Consider the following 17737-nt stretch of genomic DNA (forward strand, 5'->3'; position numbering starts at 1 on the left):
CTTTAGAGATGCACTTAAGTTAGAGACAGCGAGCATCCTGCTGATTGTATATGCGGCTTTAGAGGATTAGGGCACTTTTAAAGCTACAGAGATGGCATAATGTTCTATGTTTTCTCTAATAATTTTATTTATCAGGATTTAAACTGACAGATGTAGATATATCTTGGAATGAGATCTGTATTTGCAAAGAGAAGAGAGTAATAAAATGATAAGGATTGTGCAACAGGGAAATAGACATTTAGAATCCCTGTTCAAACTATATGAAGATATGCAGCTGTTTAAACAGATAATGTCCTCTGTAAATGTTTGCTGCTGCATCAGATATATTGGGGATTAATAACTAGAGCAGAGTTTCTTGGAATTATTGTGTTTATCTTTTACAATTTACCAGTTCTAGCACTTTGAATGACATTGAAGTATATGGAAGAGCTGAGTATATACTCTGTAAATGCAAAATACAGTGACAATAAAGTTTACAAGACAGACAGATTTATATCTATGGGAAGACAGAATTATGTTTCAGCTATGGTATGTGTACTATAGTTTGACTTGCAAAAAACTATGCGGCTGTTTAGGGTTTCAAAAATAACACTTGCTGATTCAGAACAGCAGGACATCTGGAATAAACAGAAAGGCATTTATATCTTTACTAAACGTAGATTTTATGTAACACTTTCGGGCAAAAAGATAATTTTTTGAGCCATATACTAAACCAGTGATGGGCAAACATTTTCAGGAGCGGGCCAAATAAAAAAGAAAAACTTTAGGCGGGCCAATATAATTTATTAAAAAACTCAAATATCGAAATACATAATACAAATTTTTTGAATGGGACGGGAGGTTGTTATATAGCAGTGTTACCTCTATAAGTGCAGCGATCGTACAGACACAGCACTTATTTCAGCAGATTGTTGCAGATCCGTCTTTCTGGTGAGCCACTAACTGACAACACAGCAGCCAATCGAAATCCGCCTCAGTATATGGCCCAGCCCATCTCTTCTCACATGACTTTCAGCCATTAGGGGGCTGGCAGGTGTTTGAGTGATTGACATACGGAGTGTCCTTTTAGGAAGGAGAATGAAGTTTAATGGAGGAAATAGCTGGGAAGGCATAAAAATGAAGGTTCTGACACACAGGGTCGGTCCTAATAATTCTATGCATATTTTAATGAAATTTTTTAAAATATTGGCAGGCCAGATTGAACCTCTAAGTGGGCCGGATCTGTCCTGCGTGTCGTAGTTTGCCCATCACTGTACTAAACACTTCTAGGCGAACAATTTAATGTAATAGCCAAAGCGAAACATCAATAGGTATGGAAGTAGCAACATGTGTTAAGCAGATAAACATAATGGTAATTTGTGCTTTTATTTCTCCGCTAAACACCACTGGTTTGTAATATTTGGGATGAAATTATAAATGTGGACTTTTATATAGGAGCCTGGCTTTTGAGATGGATGTGCTTATTAGAGTAGGACTGCAAAATATATTTAACATTGTAGACAAATTGTATTTGCTTTATCTGAAATTATTATGCATACAACCATTATCGATAATTAATATTGCAATCATTGTCATTTCCAGTATGTTGATTTTTTCATGTCATAGTCCACAGGGTCTCTAAATTATTGCTAAAAAATAACTCTTTCCCTTTTTAAAACCCTTTTCACCTATTTTATTAGTCTACCTTCCTACATAATCTTCCTTTTATCATTAACACTCTATATTCTATCTTGATATCACTTCTTCTTAATTCCAATATATCCTTTTTAAATGCTGTTTAACTTCCAATGTTCCTGCTCCATTCTCAGTAAGTGTCTTGTTACTGGAACCTTAGTAGATAAATCTTAATTGTTTAGGGGCTTGTTTATACAGTACTTGTATTTGTAATACATCGATGCAGGAAAAAAAACGTACCCCAGTGACTGATATTATCTTAGAGAGAAATACACAGAATATATGTACCAAAATGCCAAATCCTGCTGTTGAATAAAGATTGTCTATATCGGTGGGAATATGTATTAAGTTCTCCATTGTAATAATGAACAATGCCTTATACAGAAAACAAAACTTTTTGCTGTGTATGTCCCCATAAAGAAAGTTAGATGCATATATATATATATATATATATATATATATATATGAGACATATGTAATTTAGATTAATGGTAAATAGTAGTTTCACGTTTTTTTGTTTTCATTTTTACTGTGTTTGCTGTAAAGTGTTTTCCTTTTCTCTTTTTTTTCCCAGAATTGAGAGGATCGTGGAATTCTGTGTTCTACAGCACATAATCTTTCAAGCAAAATGTCAATTGGTGCTTAACATTTAACATATTACTTGTTTATTTTTGTATTGGAAAGAACAATATGAGACACATCTGTACATGGCTGACTATTCTGGACCTTTCTTTACTATGGCCTTGTGTCATAAGTATGAATTTCCTGATCTCTTTTTCTCAACAAACTAAACATGTAAATCATATAAGAGTCAAGCGTGAATGGTCGTGGGAACCATTGTATGTCTCTGAAGAACAAGAAGTGAACAAAGCATTATATGTTGGACAGGTAAGCATAGGCACATTTTCATGATGATAATAACAGTAAGTAATATGTTAATATATCATTGTGTCCATTGTTATTGTTGTCCAGTATTTATACAGCACCGATATGTTATGCGTCACTTTAAAAAAGTGGTAGCTTGAGGTACAATTAAAGTGTAGCAGGTAAACAAACAGTGTGATGAGAAAGGTCGCTATCCATTTGAGTTTAACACCTTAAGGATAAGAAAAATGTGACAATTAAATAGTACTAGGTTTGATTTACTGAATATGAGTGAAGAGAAAATGTACATCATTTCCAAGCCAAATTTTTAACCTAAAGTTAGGTGATAAATCATAATGGAAGAGCAGTAACAACCTGAGGTACAACAAATATTTTAAAATAGAGAGAATGGGGCATGTTGTGAATGTTGAGTTTGTATAGTTAAAAAAGTACTTAATAAACTCATAGTAAAGAGCATTGTACCAATGAATTTTATACTTTCAAGGAAATTTTGCACAATAATGTCATATATTATCATGAAAAAAAATATTTTATTGATATTCATAGAAATGATATACCATATATGTATACATGGTTTTTAGATTTAAGGTAATGTTAGTTAGAAAATAGGCACATATGCATGCAAACATATTGCACAAGAGATGTAAGAATTAAACACTGACAATTTTGGGCATTGCTGCCCAATTTGCTGCACACTAAGAACACTGCAATTTTGGTCATTACTATCAAATTCTATTTCTGTGCAATAGCAGTTTGCAAGTACGACTACTAACACAATTTTGTGTATAAGAAAATGTAATTTATACGCTAAGTCGCTCATTGGAGATCTGCACCTTTTGGAGTGACAAACTTACATGTAAAAATGTATTTATGTATGATGACTTATAAGTATCACCAGATACATCCAACTCAAAACACAGCAGTATTTTTGCGCTAGGCATGTAAATGTGTGTACTTACAGCCTATAATAGTGTACAGATGTAGTTTCACAGTGTTAGCAGCCAATGTGAAAGAGAAAATTATGTCTTAACAAATAAATGTGAAAAATTGCACTTTCCATATAAAATGTAATGAAATACAAACACCCCCCACATCAATCATTTACTTATCAAATAAGAATCGTCTTTTCTGCACTAGTCCAGATGGAGAGGTCAATACAAAAGCAACCAATCAGAAGCATCTAGATAGTTCTGCTGGTGTCTTCATCACGTATCTTTACACAAGGGCTTCAGTACCCTCAAAAAATACTATTTCTAAGAGGTGTATATGGGATGCATACAAGTCTCATTAGGTCACATTTCCAGGGGGCAGGATACACTTACACATAATTGACCTTACTATACTCAACTTATGCTTGCCCATCTCTGTTCCATGTCTCTAGGTGTAATGGGGTCGCAAGTCTAAGTCACGCTCAAATCTAGATACAGCCGCATTTTGGTACATAGGCATGTAGGCATAGTACAGAAATGCATATATACCTGTATATTGCATATATATAGGCACATATGTAATACCTTAGATTTTCTAGAGATAAACAATATTGATATATGCTGTTTCAAAAAAAATCTTTCAGTTTCACTTTGGCTTTTGCCATTCTGTGGAGTGACCATTCTGCTCTGTATTTGTAAATGGAAATTTCTCAGAATTTCTATTCTATGAATAGAAATGGGACACCAAGGGGTAAATGTATCATAATCTGGTTTCTTCAAGTCGCCGGAAAGGCAAGTTTCCCTTTACAAGGCAGCGCCGCTTTAAATTTCAGTTGTCATCTCGACGATTTCTGGCGACTTGAAGAAACCGGAGTATGATATATTTACCCCCAACTGTCAATTCATTCTGCAGTGTGTTGTGGTTGTTGTAGGACTGCTAATATTTAAGGCTACATTACGCTGGAATTTTACAGCCATATGCGTAACAAGATGAAAATATCATTCATCTATACATTAGGATTATAATAGAAAGGAATATAGTACTAATTAATAAACATTTTAATTTATATAATTATTCTTATTTATAATAACCTTAGATCTATTTGGAAGTTAGTTTACAGAAAACAATTTTGAGTCCTCTAAATGGTAGTTTATTGTTTAATAAAACAAATGAAAAAATGGTCTCAGCTAACTAACACTATTACATACAGTCAATTTTAAATTACCTTAATTTCAGTTTTTACATATATATGGACAAACCCCCATTTTAAAAACCCTGATTTTACACTTCACTTGATCTTATATTCATGGTCCTCAATTACCTAATGCATTTCAATGGACCAATCCCCCTGTTTCTAAAGGTTTTTGATAATGTTTATATTGTTTTCAGTCAAACTTTTTCCCCACAACATACCAACTAAAACTGGATCATGCATTGGAATATATTTAATTAGCATAATTATGTTACTCAGATGCACAATTAAATATTGAATGAATTTATCATATTAAAATAATTTTCTTAATGAGACATTTCATTGCCTTCTGTGTTTATTTTTAATATGTTTAAAATCATCTACTGTATGATAGTATGCCCCTTAATAGTACTGCCCTGTTTACGATCCTGAAATTAACCAGGTTTATGTTCTAACTAAGTGGGACATTTAATAGGACCCACAGGATACTGGGAACAATTAATTAACTCTTTTACTAAGGTCTTTGCTAAAGAGCCAGTGTCTTTGTTCTACACAATTAAATAGATGACAGCAAATACATGCCATTATATATATCATTATATAAATATATATATATATATATATATATATATATATACATCAAGGCTAACTTTAGAGTCTATATATCAAGGCTAACTATGAAGTATTGCTCTATGATGCATAGAATATATAATTAGAAACTGTTTAAAATCATAGTGAAAGTGCTATTTTCACATAAGAAAATAGGTGGTCAATTATGACATAAAACAAATAAAAGTGTGAATAAAAACATAAACATATTTGTTTCTGGCTAAGAACAGAAATGCTGACTATAAAAAAAATAAAAGGTAATACATTTTGTTACACTTGAGTGCATATGATTAAGTTGAGTCTAACTATGTGCATGTTGTATTTATTTAGTGCTCAACACTTATAAATGTATAGCCTGTTCTTTATATGCCCAGCTTGATTCCCACAGTAGCATGGCATGGGGATTTGGTAGCAGGGTTGGCACTATCATTAGGTGAACCTTGGTGGTTGTCTAGAACACCAATGGGTTAGGTTATACCTAAAACACTAACTGAGTGATAAAGGTCATTCATATAGTAATTACAATCCCCCAAGACACCCCCACACATACCACCAACCACTGACATGAAGGTAAAGCAGTCAACAGCTTCTTACAAGTGAAGCAGCTGGCTGCTACTTCTCCATATCAGTGGCACTGGGAGTTTTGCACTTGACTATAATGCCACAAGCAAGCACCACACTCCCAGTCTCAGGAGCCTCAACTCTCGCCTGCTGTAAGATGCAGTAATGGTAGCAGAACTGACTAGAAGTTAATAGATTAATGCTTTCATCATCATTGGTAACCCTATATCTTCTGGACTGGAGCTATGGGTTGTCTTGTTCCTCCCATATACTGTGACATTCTGCTGTGGTTGGCTCTGCATGGTCTCGAAATAAGAGTCCAACATAATGTACATCTCTATAACAGACAAAAGGGCCTAATCACTTGTATAAAGAGGATACAAAGATTAATCATTTGTGTGGCGTTGCTCAGCTTAGTATGGGGCTAAGGTTTATGACATGCTCAGATGACAATAGTTACTTGTTCCCTTATTGTACATTGTTCTCAACACAAGCGCCACATGGCAACATTTAAGAATTCAATAACGGGCACATGTTGAGATGGAATGTCAGATGAGCTCTCCCTTTTGTTTGGCCCTCATCTACTAAAAGCAATTAGCCCAGCACTGAGTAGCTCAGAGCTGGTCCCTGTAATTTTAAAGACCTAATTGTGTAAGTCTTGGATGACACTAGATCATCATCATTATCATCAAGATTTATTTATATAGCGCCAGCAAATTCTGTAGCGCTTTACAATTGGGAACAAACATTAATAAGACAATATTGGGTAATACATACAGACAGAGAGGTAAGAGAACCCTGTTCACAAGTTTACAATCTATAGGACAATGGGAGTATGAAACACAAGGGCATATGCTACATCATATTGCACAATGGACCAGCTAGAATGCAAAGGTAAAAGTATTGAGTGGGCTGTGTGTGTGCCAATGTTGGTCAGAGGATTGTTGTCTTGCGTTAGCTGTGTAGAGGGTGGTAATAGGGTAATCTAGGGAGATTAAGATGGTGGTTGAGGAATATCATAACCTTGTCTGAAGAGGTGGGTTTTCAGTGAATGCTTGAAGGTTTGAAGACTAGAGGAAAGTCTTATTTGCTTGGTAGGTCTGAAGCAGTGGTGATCCAAATTAGCCAAAATAAATAAATAGCAAACAAATTATCAAAGATATAGTAAAACAGTAATAGTATGTGCCTCAATGCGTTTCGTCTATATAAGACTTCTAGGCGTTGAGCCACATACTATTACCGTTTTACTATATCTTTGATAATGTGCCTTTCCTAAAACAGAGTGTCTTAGGGAAGGAAAATTATCAAAGATATACCCATGTGTTGATGAGCTTATACGATATATTGATTTGGTAAACAAATTAATTATCACCTAATAGTTTTCGAATATATTCCTAAAGTACTACACTATTTGGCGCTGTTTGTCCTTTTATCTATAATTTATCTTAGATTACACCTTGCTTGGACTGACCATCCGGTCCATCGAAGGAAAGCAGCCACTTTTAAGAAGGCAGTGACTTACTGGTGTGAATGGACTGTCTAGATTGATAATTTCTAACACTATACTGAGCGCTGTGGAATACTGTACACTGTTATTTTTCCACCTATAGTTTAGTATACGAAACATTGTTGTTTTTTTTGCATGCAATTGCACACAGTAGCATGAAAATAAGTGAATTGAATCATGCAAATTAAAAAAAAGTAATAATTTACAACCACCTTCCAAAATATAAGGCCAGTTTTTTAAAAAATTACTGATTGCATTCCCATAAAATTTTCCAAGCAAAATGTACTGTGTCAATAGCCATCTACTTAGCAATTTTCAACCATTTACCACATATCTGATTCTTTGGTGTCTCCAACCAATCTAAAGGGACTCTAATAAACGTAGTTGTATTTATTCACAGCCTGACAATACCATTCACTGAGGAGTGACATTTTTATCTTTTTTTGTATTTTGTATTTTTTTTACTATATTAGCTTGAGATAGGGACTAAGGGCCGATTTAACTGTATTTAACTATTTTTTTAAAACTATACCTGGTTAACTATAGTTGAGCCCAGGGACTACAGTGCTTAACAGTACTCTATGGCCAGGACTTTCTTTAGCAACTGTGCTCATTGTACTACAGTGTTTGAAATTTCCTGATCACATATTTGAAATTTAGCATTGCTGTTTAGTAAACAATGATAGATACTATATTTAGTGAGGGGTTACTTTGTTACTATTACCAGAATATATTGCTTCTTTGTAAGTGAATGCCTTCATTTTTAATTAAATGAAGGAATTTATTCACTACTGCATAATTTAATTTGTAACCTAGCAGTAGTAGCAGCAATCATGCTTTTGAATCCATTGTTCTACACCTTTAGTACCACCCTTTCAATTAATTAGTTCAATTCCATTTCTGTCCTAAAATACTGCTCTGTTTAGCCTTATTTTTTACTTAAATAAATCATGATTGAGGGGACATTGAGATTGGTATGTAGCTATATATTCCCAGTATTATGTAAGTAAACTTTAAATAAATTTTAAAATAATATTTTCTTCTTCTAAACTATTTTTTCCTCTTTCTATTTCTGACATAGCCCATTTGGAAAAAAAGAAAAAACTAAAACTTCCCATTAAAAATTGGGGAGACAGATGTAAAATTGCTGTAACTGGAAGTAATTGGCACTCCCCATCACTGCCAGCCATTACCAATCATTTTCTCACACTGCTCATGATTGGCTAGTGATGAAGGAAAGTCCTGGGAAATTCGGGCTTTGGTCACTTTTCATTTGGTGTCTGTATTGTGCTGGTGGATCAGTTTTTTACAGGAATTTTGTTTTTTCAATCTGAATTATGACATGGTTTAATTAAAATGTATTTGAAAATAGTCTAGACTCTTGAAGGGGGCTTGCTGCTATTTGGAGCTCCTATAAGACAGTAGCCCTGATCTAACCAGCCTGGTGCCACGCTTGTCGTGCTCCTGATATACTGGAAACCAGCCCAAGCTGTGGTACAATGGAGCTAGTTGATGATTTTGGAGTGTACTGTGTAAAAGAAGAATTTGTATGAATAAAGTATAGAACATGACTTGATGTCTGTCAGCTCTGAGCTGGTACTGAATTAAAGTCCTTTTTGCAGTGAGGAAATGGCTGTACTTAGTGAGGAACTCCCCTAAAAATGTATCCTCTTCACCTCTCTATGTTATTACAATAATCTTGCTCTGCAAATGTCATTTCTGCACTGCTATACTAAGCGAGAGGCACAGGTAAGCCTTTACAGTGGAGATTCAGCCCTGCTTACCTCTTCTGAACTTCTGTTCCTCTACAAACCTGCTCACTGCAGTGGAAATCTGGATACACTAGCATAAAACAAGGCAAGCAGTGGGTACATAGCTATATTTGGGCTGCTATGCAGCCATTTTGCCACTATTTCCACATTAGATATAATGTCATAAATGTCATCAATGTTAGCAAAGAAAGATTGTTTGTAACATGAGCTATTCACAATTTATGTGACACTTTTCAATGAATGCCTATTTTTCATGCTGTATGCTGGTAATATTGTTAAAAAATTAAATATCACAAATAAAACTTTTTTTATTTTCCCAACAGATAAAGTCGGATTCTGATAAACAAGATGGTTCAATTAAATACATTTTATCTGGAGACGGAGCTGGAACAATATTTACCATGAATGAAAATTCAGGAAAGATCTCTGTCCTGAAAAAACTAGACAGGGAGGAAAAGTCATTTTATACTCTTAGAGCTCAGGCCATAAATAGATTCACAGGTGTTTCTGTTGAAGCAGAATCTGAATTTGTTATAAAAATTCTGGATATCAATGATAATGAACCACAATTTATCAATGGACCTTATGTTGCTGAAGTTCCTGAAATGTCTCCTAAAGGTACCATATGCTAATCAAATGTTTAATAATGTATATTATATGAAAGGAGAAGCAGTGGTTGAGGAGGGGCTTGTATAGTATATGGTAGAATGTCATATTGTTACTTCTCCTACTGCTTTGATTGTACTGATTTGATTTCATGTCTCTATATTTTATGGTGACATGATTTTAATAATTAATTTCCTCCTTTAGGTGAATGTATTTGGATATTGATATTGGCATACAGATATAGAATCTAGTATCTGGAAAGCTTTGAACTTGGGCGGATTATCTGAAAAAGAGTTTTCATTTATAATTTGCAACATCATGCCTAAAATTTACTAAATTATTCACTGATCATATCTATAAGTATGACAGTGGCATGGAACAGCAACAATTATTTACTTTTTATTTTTTCTGGCTTTCTGTATGTTCTAGATACTGGGTTTCTGGATAAGAGATCCCATACAACTCTAGAGCTGCACTATGTTTTGTCCTCTTTTCCTTTTTGGTATGTCTGACTTATGAGGATTTGTGAAGCTCCGTGAAGCTCCATGGAGGCTATCAGAAGACTCATTTGTTCCTTGGATATAGGACTTTTTGAACTTTCTTTGAACTTTCTGACTTTATTGTATCTCCTCACTGGCGCCTGCCTGCAAACATCTTATCTGGCTTTATATATATTGTATAGGTGTTGGTGTTACCTATTGTTTTTGCTGCAAGCTGCCTCTCAGATTTGTTATATTTTCTTGCGCCAGGGACTTAGTCATCTTGTATTTTTTAGTTTTATACAGCAGAAGATTTGCTCAGCTAGATCACTGTTAAACACCTCCAAGATGGAAATCCAAAATCCCTGTCTCTGGGCTCATGGTGGGAAACTACAAGTAGGGTTGCAGTTAGCCCTAAGGAGAAGGTGCTGCAGCAATATTCTTGCAGTGGTTCAGATAGGTAACATTATAAATAATATAATCACACACCGGCCGTGCACCATTCGATGCCACTCAGGGGGAGAGTCAGCACTCCTGGGCACAAACAACTGAAGCAAACAGTGCTTCATACAATTTTGGGTTCTCTGCTTCACCAGACATCCACAAATAATACACAATGGGTTAGGAAGATGTCTCAAGCATCAGAGGAGTCAAGGTGAGGTAAAGTGGGGCCAATATAGCGATTATCCTGATATCGAGGTTGCAGGTCAATACGCTCCTGCGGCCTCTGGCAGGTCAAATACAGCTCATATTGCAGCCAAATGGAAAGCCGGTGGTATGGGCGAGGTATTGCAGTTGGGAAAACTGAGACTTTGTGAATAAAGCTATATACTGAGATAAAAATTGTGAGCTTCATATGTGGAGTTACTGCAGCACACAGACGTCCTCCTTCCATTTGATTTTTTTAATGCATTTTTATTTAAGTGGGAATAACATTGTGCTTTCAGTATGAAATGCTCCTAGACAGAGAAATAGGCGCCACATTGAAAATACTGGAGAAAGCTTGATCATCATAATTTCAAAGGTGGTGTAAAAATCTAAACATTTTGTTTGTCCAAAAAATATCTGTGCATACTGGATAAAATGGGAAATCCTCCAAATATTGTCATTCATCCATCACTTGTAGGTTATTAAAATATCTTGATCCACAAAACAGAATCCAGTTTTTTGCTTTAATATACAAAAAGAGGCACATTATAATCCAACACTCCTCTCAACAAAGAGAGCAAACAATTGCTGCCTTCTTAATCCAGGCCATCTTGTGGTACTTATCCATGTGTGTCTTTATACAGACAGATAACATTTTCCTAGAACTGTGCAAAAAATATGTTCACAGTATCACAAAAGAAGAAATAGCTTTTGCAATGCGTATCCACATTCTGGCTTGTAAATCTCCCAACTGTCCCCAACATCAGTAACAGAATCTGGGTAATCTATTTTAGAACTGTGCATTACAGGGACTTTTGATCAAAATTACATCTCTTTACTAATTCAAACGCAGTAGATGCCACGGTTCAAAAAGAAGAAGTATTCTATTTTTACACTATTTATAAACTTTGTTGATCATTTTACCTACATTGTAAAGTTTTTCTTTGTTGCATGCAATGTGCTCTCAGAAATCTCTGAGCCTATACTGAAAATAAATCTAGCAATACTTTTTTTCCTTATGAAAGGTCAGTAAGGGCTTATTGTGTTTTAAGCTCTGGGATTTTGATTTTGAACTAAAAAAAACTTCAAATATTAGATTTTGTACTTCAGGTTCAAGATGAGTTTGAGTAAAAGAGTCACATACAAATCCAACCATCATAGAGCAGTCACGTAGACAATTTCTTTTGTGTGTGTCTGTGTTCCTGCATTTATTAAGTACAATCCTAGAAAGCAGCACATTACAGAGCTTTTACATTTCTATTTTGCTTTGTGTCATAGATGTCATCAGTCATATATAATTGGATTGAGATTACTTACAGAGGCAGATTCCATTTATCTGCCAGTAGGCTGATTAGTCTTCTGTATGCTCAAAACTCTTTAATATGTTTTACATGATTATTCTTATGTTCTAGACATAGCTAATTGAAATGTATCACACTTTTGTTTCAGTAGCGTTTTAATAGATTGTTTTGGTATTTGGAACATGATGTCTTAAGTATATTAATAATTTAAAAAATTTGGGAAAGGTGAGGGAATTTGAAAATCAAAGTTTAAATAAGTCCCTCCAAAAGGCGAAATGCTTCTGGAAAATATTATTTCCTGACAATCTCCCTACACTACTAATTTCTGCAGTGAGTTGGCATATATGGCTGATCAGACTGCTGAACAGAGCAACCTGCCCTGGACTGGTGAGGCAAGAATCAATCTAGTTAAAACTACAGAATGTTGTTCTTTTTCATATAATACAACTAAAACAGGTAATGACTTGGTTGTGCAGTAAGATGAATGTATTTTAATAAAGGCACACCAACTACATACATTTACAATACAGTGATACAATTGTAGCAGTTGAGATCAAATACAATAACCAAAAAAATCTAAGTAAAAGAAAATGATCAAAGGTTTTTAAAAACTGTTCCTGAAACACACCGCTATGTCCACTGTACTGCATTGTAAGCTGTATGTATTCATAACATTGTGCAGTAGCAAAAGAAAAGTCTAACTGCAGGTCCATTCAAATCATTTTAACGCAGGTAACAACAGACAACAAAGTCCCCCAGAACAAATGACCAAAGGAAAATTCTGCATGTCCATTCAAGTCCACTATATTCCAAGTATGAACAGAGGACAAAGTCCCAAACAAATGTTTACCTGTAAACATCTAATTTTGTTTCAGAGAGTATAAATGTGCATGTAATAGAGTGCAAATGAAAATACACTAAAATGTGGATGTGCTTTAATGCCTCCTATCACACTTCCCGCCACCACATAGATTACAGTCACTTAATGATAGACGCCTTAAAGTACATTGCCATAGTCTGCTAAACATGAATTTTAATGTGTTCTTATTAAACACCCATGAACAGTTAGAAATACAAATTGACCCATTTGTGTAATTCATTTATTTAAAAACACATTGAAATAAGTGGGTCAATAATCCTGGAAGTAATTGTAATACATTGAAAAAGTGCACGGGTACAGCACAGGACAAAAGAGATTGTTGTATGTTTTTAATCCAAATATTTGCTTGTGGAGTAAGATGTATCTGCTACATTTGAGCTCTAGAACCATGAGGGAACTTTTGCACCTATACAGTCTTTAAGTCAGGCTGCATGCTAAAATATTCATATGTATACATATAATATTCACAAATGTTTCAGTGTCAACTGTAAAGAGAATTGGAAATTAAAGTAAGTGTATCATATACAAGTCCATTAGTAGATATGAAAGCATAGGCATCAGGAAATGAATGTGAATAATCAACAGACTTTGGTCGTGTATAATTGATTGAACTGGCCTGTTTGTGCCAGAATAGCACTAAGATGTGCATACTTCAACATAAAGAAGCAAAGTGAATCATTATTGCACACTGCAGAGAGCAGTCTTCTTGTAATTCTTTGTATCTTACTTTGTATAAACTACTTATATTGCCCTTTTTATTAATCTGTCGTGCAGGAATCACTGCTATATTCAAGAAAAAAAAATATATTTCCCCCTTTAATAAAATGCAAAGGTCAGTGTATGTTACCGAGTGGTTATAATTTAATGCCCTGGTCCTTATTCTTCATAAGAAGTAATACACAGCATATCAGGGGCGAACGGAGGATTGTCGGGGGGGGGGGGTTTCCCCCCGACCCCCAAAAAAAAACCCACCCCCCACGAGAGCTGCTGCGCATGCGCAGCAGCTCCGTTTCTTCAGCGCTGTCCTATACAGCAGCCACGGCGCTGTCTAAGAAGCATCCACGGCGGTGCTGTATACACTACAGCACCGCCGCGGACGCTTCTTTGACAGCGCCGCGGCTACTGTATAGGACAGTGCAGCTATAGCGGCCACTTAGTTAGCGCAGGGGGGGGGGGGGGTTTCTGGAGACTCAGAAACCCCCCCTGCGTGCGCCACTGCATATATTAAAGAAAGCTTCTGATCATCTCCCAACAGAAGATGTGCGGGGTTATTTTATAATTACCCCATTCCACATAACTTCATTTGGGGTGTTCTTATGAAAACAACTGCGTCAGATGGGGTTACACTTGCAATTAAAATTGTGTTGTTGTTTTTTACCATTGACATTAGCAGAAACACAACCTTTAGTTAGCTCTATTAAGTATATAATAAATGTGTTCATACGACTCTTGGATAGCTGTTTAGTGGTCATAAATGTATTATCTGTGGAATACTTTGTTTAGAGATGAAATATTTAATTGAAGTATTAAAGGACCTGGTATTATTATCACTACTGTCTACAGGGTGAAAATAACCTGTACAATGAAGTAATAAAGTTTATTTCATTTCATTCTTTCCTGCTTTCTATCCAATCATTCCCACTCCTGCTCTCTATCTTTTCACAATTACTTGCTATCAATTCATTGGAAAATTATGTGGAAGGTAAATACTGATCTCAGAGGTTGGGTACGAAATGTGGACAATGGAAATGTTGGCAGTTATCCTGTCGACATGAAAATGTTGGAAGGCTAAATGCAGACACTTCCATTCTGGTGACAGCGTCAAAATGTTGACAGTGGGATTGTCACAGTAGGGCTTAATTGCAAACACATGTTCCAGCATGCATAGTCAACCGTCATCACTATCATTCGGCACTTACACCAGACCTGTAGCTGGTGCAAGTGATGTGGCTGAAAATCACATACCTGAGAGATACCCAGAGCTTGAAATCGGATGAATGTGCGTGCATAGACCTTGTCATGCCCTTACTGTGCATTGCCTACTTAAATAAGTCCCTCCCCCATGATGCCCTTCAAAACTTAGGCTGTTAGAAGTGTCATTTGCATTTGAACTTAAATTGCTTGCATTTACGTTCATTGGCATAAAATGCATTTCTGAGCATGCACAGAGTAATTTCATGGAAAATACACCACACAACGGGACCTACGTTCTTTGATGAATCAGGCCCTATATGAGCGATTAAAAGAAAGAAATTGACAGTAGCCAGTAAGTGACTTGTTAAAGAATAGGTAATGCTAAATACATGTTAATTCACAATTATTCACAAATATAAAAATTGTTATATTATATCTAGCCAGACAAGTACAGCGAAGTGCTCATACACAGCTATTCAGCTATGACAAGTTTATTAAAATCTTTTATATGTTACCTGTATTTATTGTTACATATTTAGCTTTATTTTGCCTTGAACATAGCTCAACCTTATGTTTTTGTATTTTTCTTTTAACCATACTAACTTGTTTCTTTGTTAGACAATAATTTCACAAAAATGAAAGCATGTACTATTAAAAAGAAAAGGCCATTATTATTCACTAGCACTGTCTAATATTACTAAATCCTACATGTATTATAACATCTGAACGTATTCATAGACCTGTATGAATGCTCTCCACCAAACAATACATTATAATACCTTAGATAGGATAACCCGAAAAAGTATTTCTAGAAAGCTTGTATGCTGAAATGCTTGCCTTAATATAATCTTTCTTCGGAAAGAGAATTAAGAAAATAAATCCACGAGGATGGAATTACATCTTAAATCCTCCCCTGTGGTAAGGGAGATTAAACATATCGTACTTTCCAAACCAAACAGTTTTTTTGTGTACCATTGTAAAGGATATTACCCATATATGCGCACATTGCTACTGTTAAATTTAGTCTGGACTACTTTAAGATATTAGTGGTCCTAAGGTAGAAATTACATTAGTTGGCCCGTTTTTAACCTTGCAAAACACATGGCTACTATTTGTCAAAAGTAGAAAGCATCAAGATCTCTCAAGAGACAAATATACATTTTCTGAATGTTTTCCCTGCTACAAATTACACTGCATACATTATTAGAATGTGTGAGACAAGATGGAAAATCTGATAGTACTTTAGATAGTTTAAGAGATTGAGCTAGGTTTACAATTGTAATTTATGTAGATGATTTGTGATAGTGTTGTGTTATGTAATGGTATGTGATATAGTGTTATGTTGTGTAATGTAGTTTAATATTTAGATGGTGCTTTCCTGCAGGTCCAGCATACCTGGGTGCATTAGTGCACTGGCAAGTGTTGCTCACTAGTACCATACAAAGGGCCTGATTTATCAAGGCACGTATGCTGAGCACAATGGGCGTTTTTTTTTTTTTTAAAACGCACATAAACCGGCACTGCGTACTCCAGAAGTCAACAAGGAAAGGATCTGAAGATACGTACGCTGATGAATTTGGGTGTAGGTCTGCTCTGCTCTACCACACAAGACGCTACAGCATACTTTCACTGCCTATGTGGAATATACATTATTTTTTACAGTTGCTTCTGATTGCAAACACATGTTATAGCATGCATATGAGACTGTCATCACTAGTACTCAGGACTTAGGCTAGCCCTGTAGTTGGAGCAGAGACAAGGCAGAGAAACAAGTAGCTTTGAGATGCCCAAAGCTTGATTCGAACGTGGCTGGGTGCACTAGCGTTTGGCATGCCCTTACTATACATTGACTATGGGGAATGGCCTTTCCCCACTGTGTTCACTCCCAGAAATCATAGGCTGTGGTAAGTGTCCTTTGCGTACATAGATGCATTAAACATTGCTGTGTTTAGTTGCATATGGCCCATTTCTGGGCATGAGCAGAGTGATTTTGCGTGTGCTGTGTACAAAATCTGCAGATATGTGCCTTGATGAATTAGGCCCAATGTCTTTGTCACAGTAAGTAGCATTTTCAGTGCTCAGCAAGGGGACTAGACCCCACTGATACCAAGTATGCTTTTGATTCAACCCCACCTGTTTACTGAACGTTAGTGTCCAAAAGATAATACATGTCTGACTGCTAAACAGCTATCCAAGAGTCGTATGAATACATTTGTCATATAGTTAAGAAAACTAACTAAAGATTGTGTTTTTGCTGATGTTGATGCTAAAATAATAACACATTTTTAATTACAAGTGTAACCCTGAAGTTATTCTGGAGCTCATGTACAGTTGAACTCAATTTGCATTGTTGGTGTATAATACACTTGTTTACTTCTACACAAGTGCACAAAGCACTAGTTACAAAATTGTGCGCATGCTCAGATGAAAAAAAAGGTATCATGCGTCAAAAACGCAAATTACATTCAAATCATGAACCCCTCAGTGTTGAGCAGCAAGTAATAGTGAAAAATTGAAGTTTTTTTTTACAACAGATCAGAAAGAGCATTTTATTAACCTGAGATTGTTATGTCCAACTGCATGACTTGAAGTTGAATAAACCAAAAAAGAAAGCCTGATATTACTTCCAAACTAGTATATAAATATTTTTATTATGATGATCGCAATGTCTACTGAACACAAAATCATTTTTTACAGTTGCTTATGATTTCAAACACATGTTATAGCATGCATATGAGACTATAATCACTAGTATTTAGGACTTAGGTTAGCCCTGTAG

General features: G+C 35.4%; 1 protein-coding gene across 2 annotated transcripts in view; it reads left to right on the forward strand.

Annotated features, from left to right (window-relative positions):
• Positions 1–17737, forward strand: part of LOC142158895 (cadherin-19-like) — a 96796-nt gene that overhangs the window by 7033 nt on the left and 72026 nt on the right. For both annotated transcript variants that reach the window (XM_075213254.1, XM_075213252.1), the window contains exons 2-3: positions 2249–2562; positions 9454–9748. In XM_075213254.1, coding sequence (XP_075069355.1) covers positions 2365–2562; positions 9454–9748 — 493 coding nt within the window. In that variant the 5' untranslated portion in view covers positions 2249–2364. The remainder of the gene's footprint in view (positions 1–2248; positions 2563–9453; positions 9749–17737) is intronic.

Source organism: Mixophyes fleayi, chromosome 5 (genome assembly GCF_038048845.1).
Source record: "Mixophyes fleayi isolate aMixFle1 chromosome 5, aMixFle1.hap1, whole genome shotgun sequence".
Classification (NCBI taxonomy): domain Eukaryota; kingdom Metazoa; phylum Chordata; class Amphibia; order Anura; family Limnodynastidae; genus Mixophyes; species Mixophyes fleayi.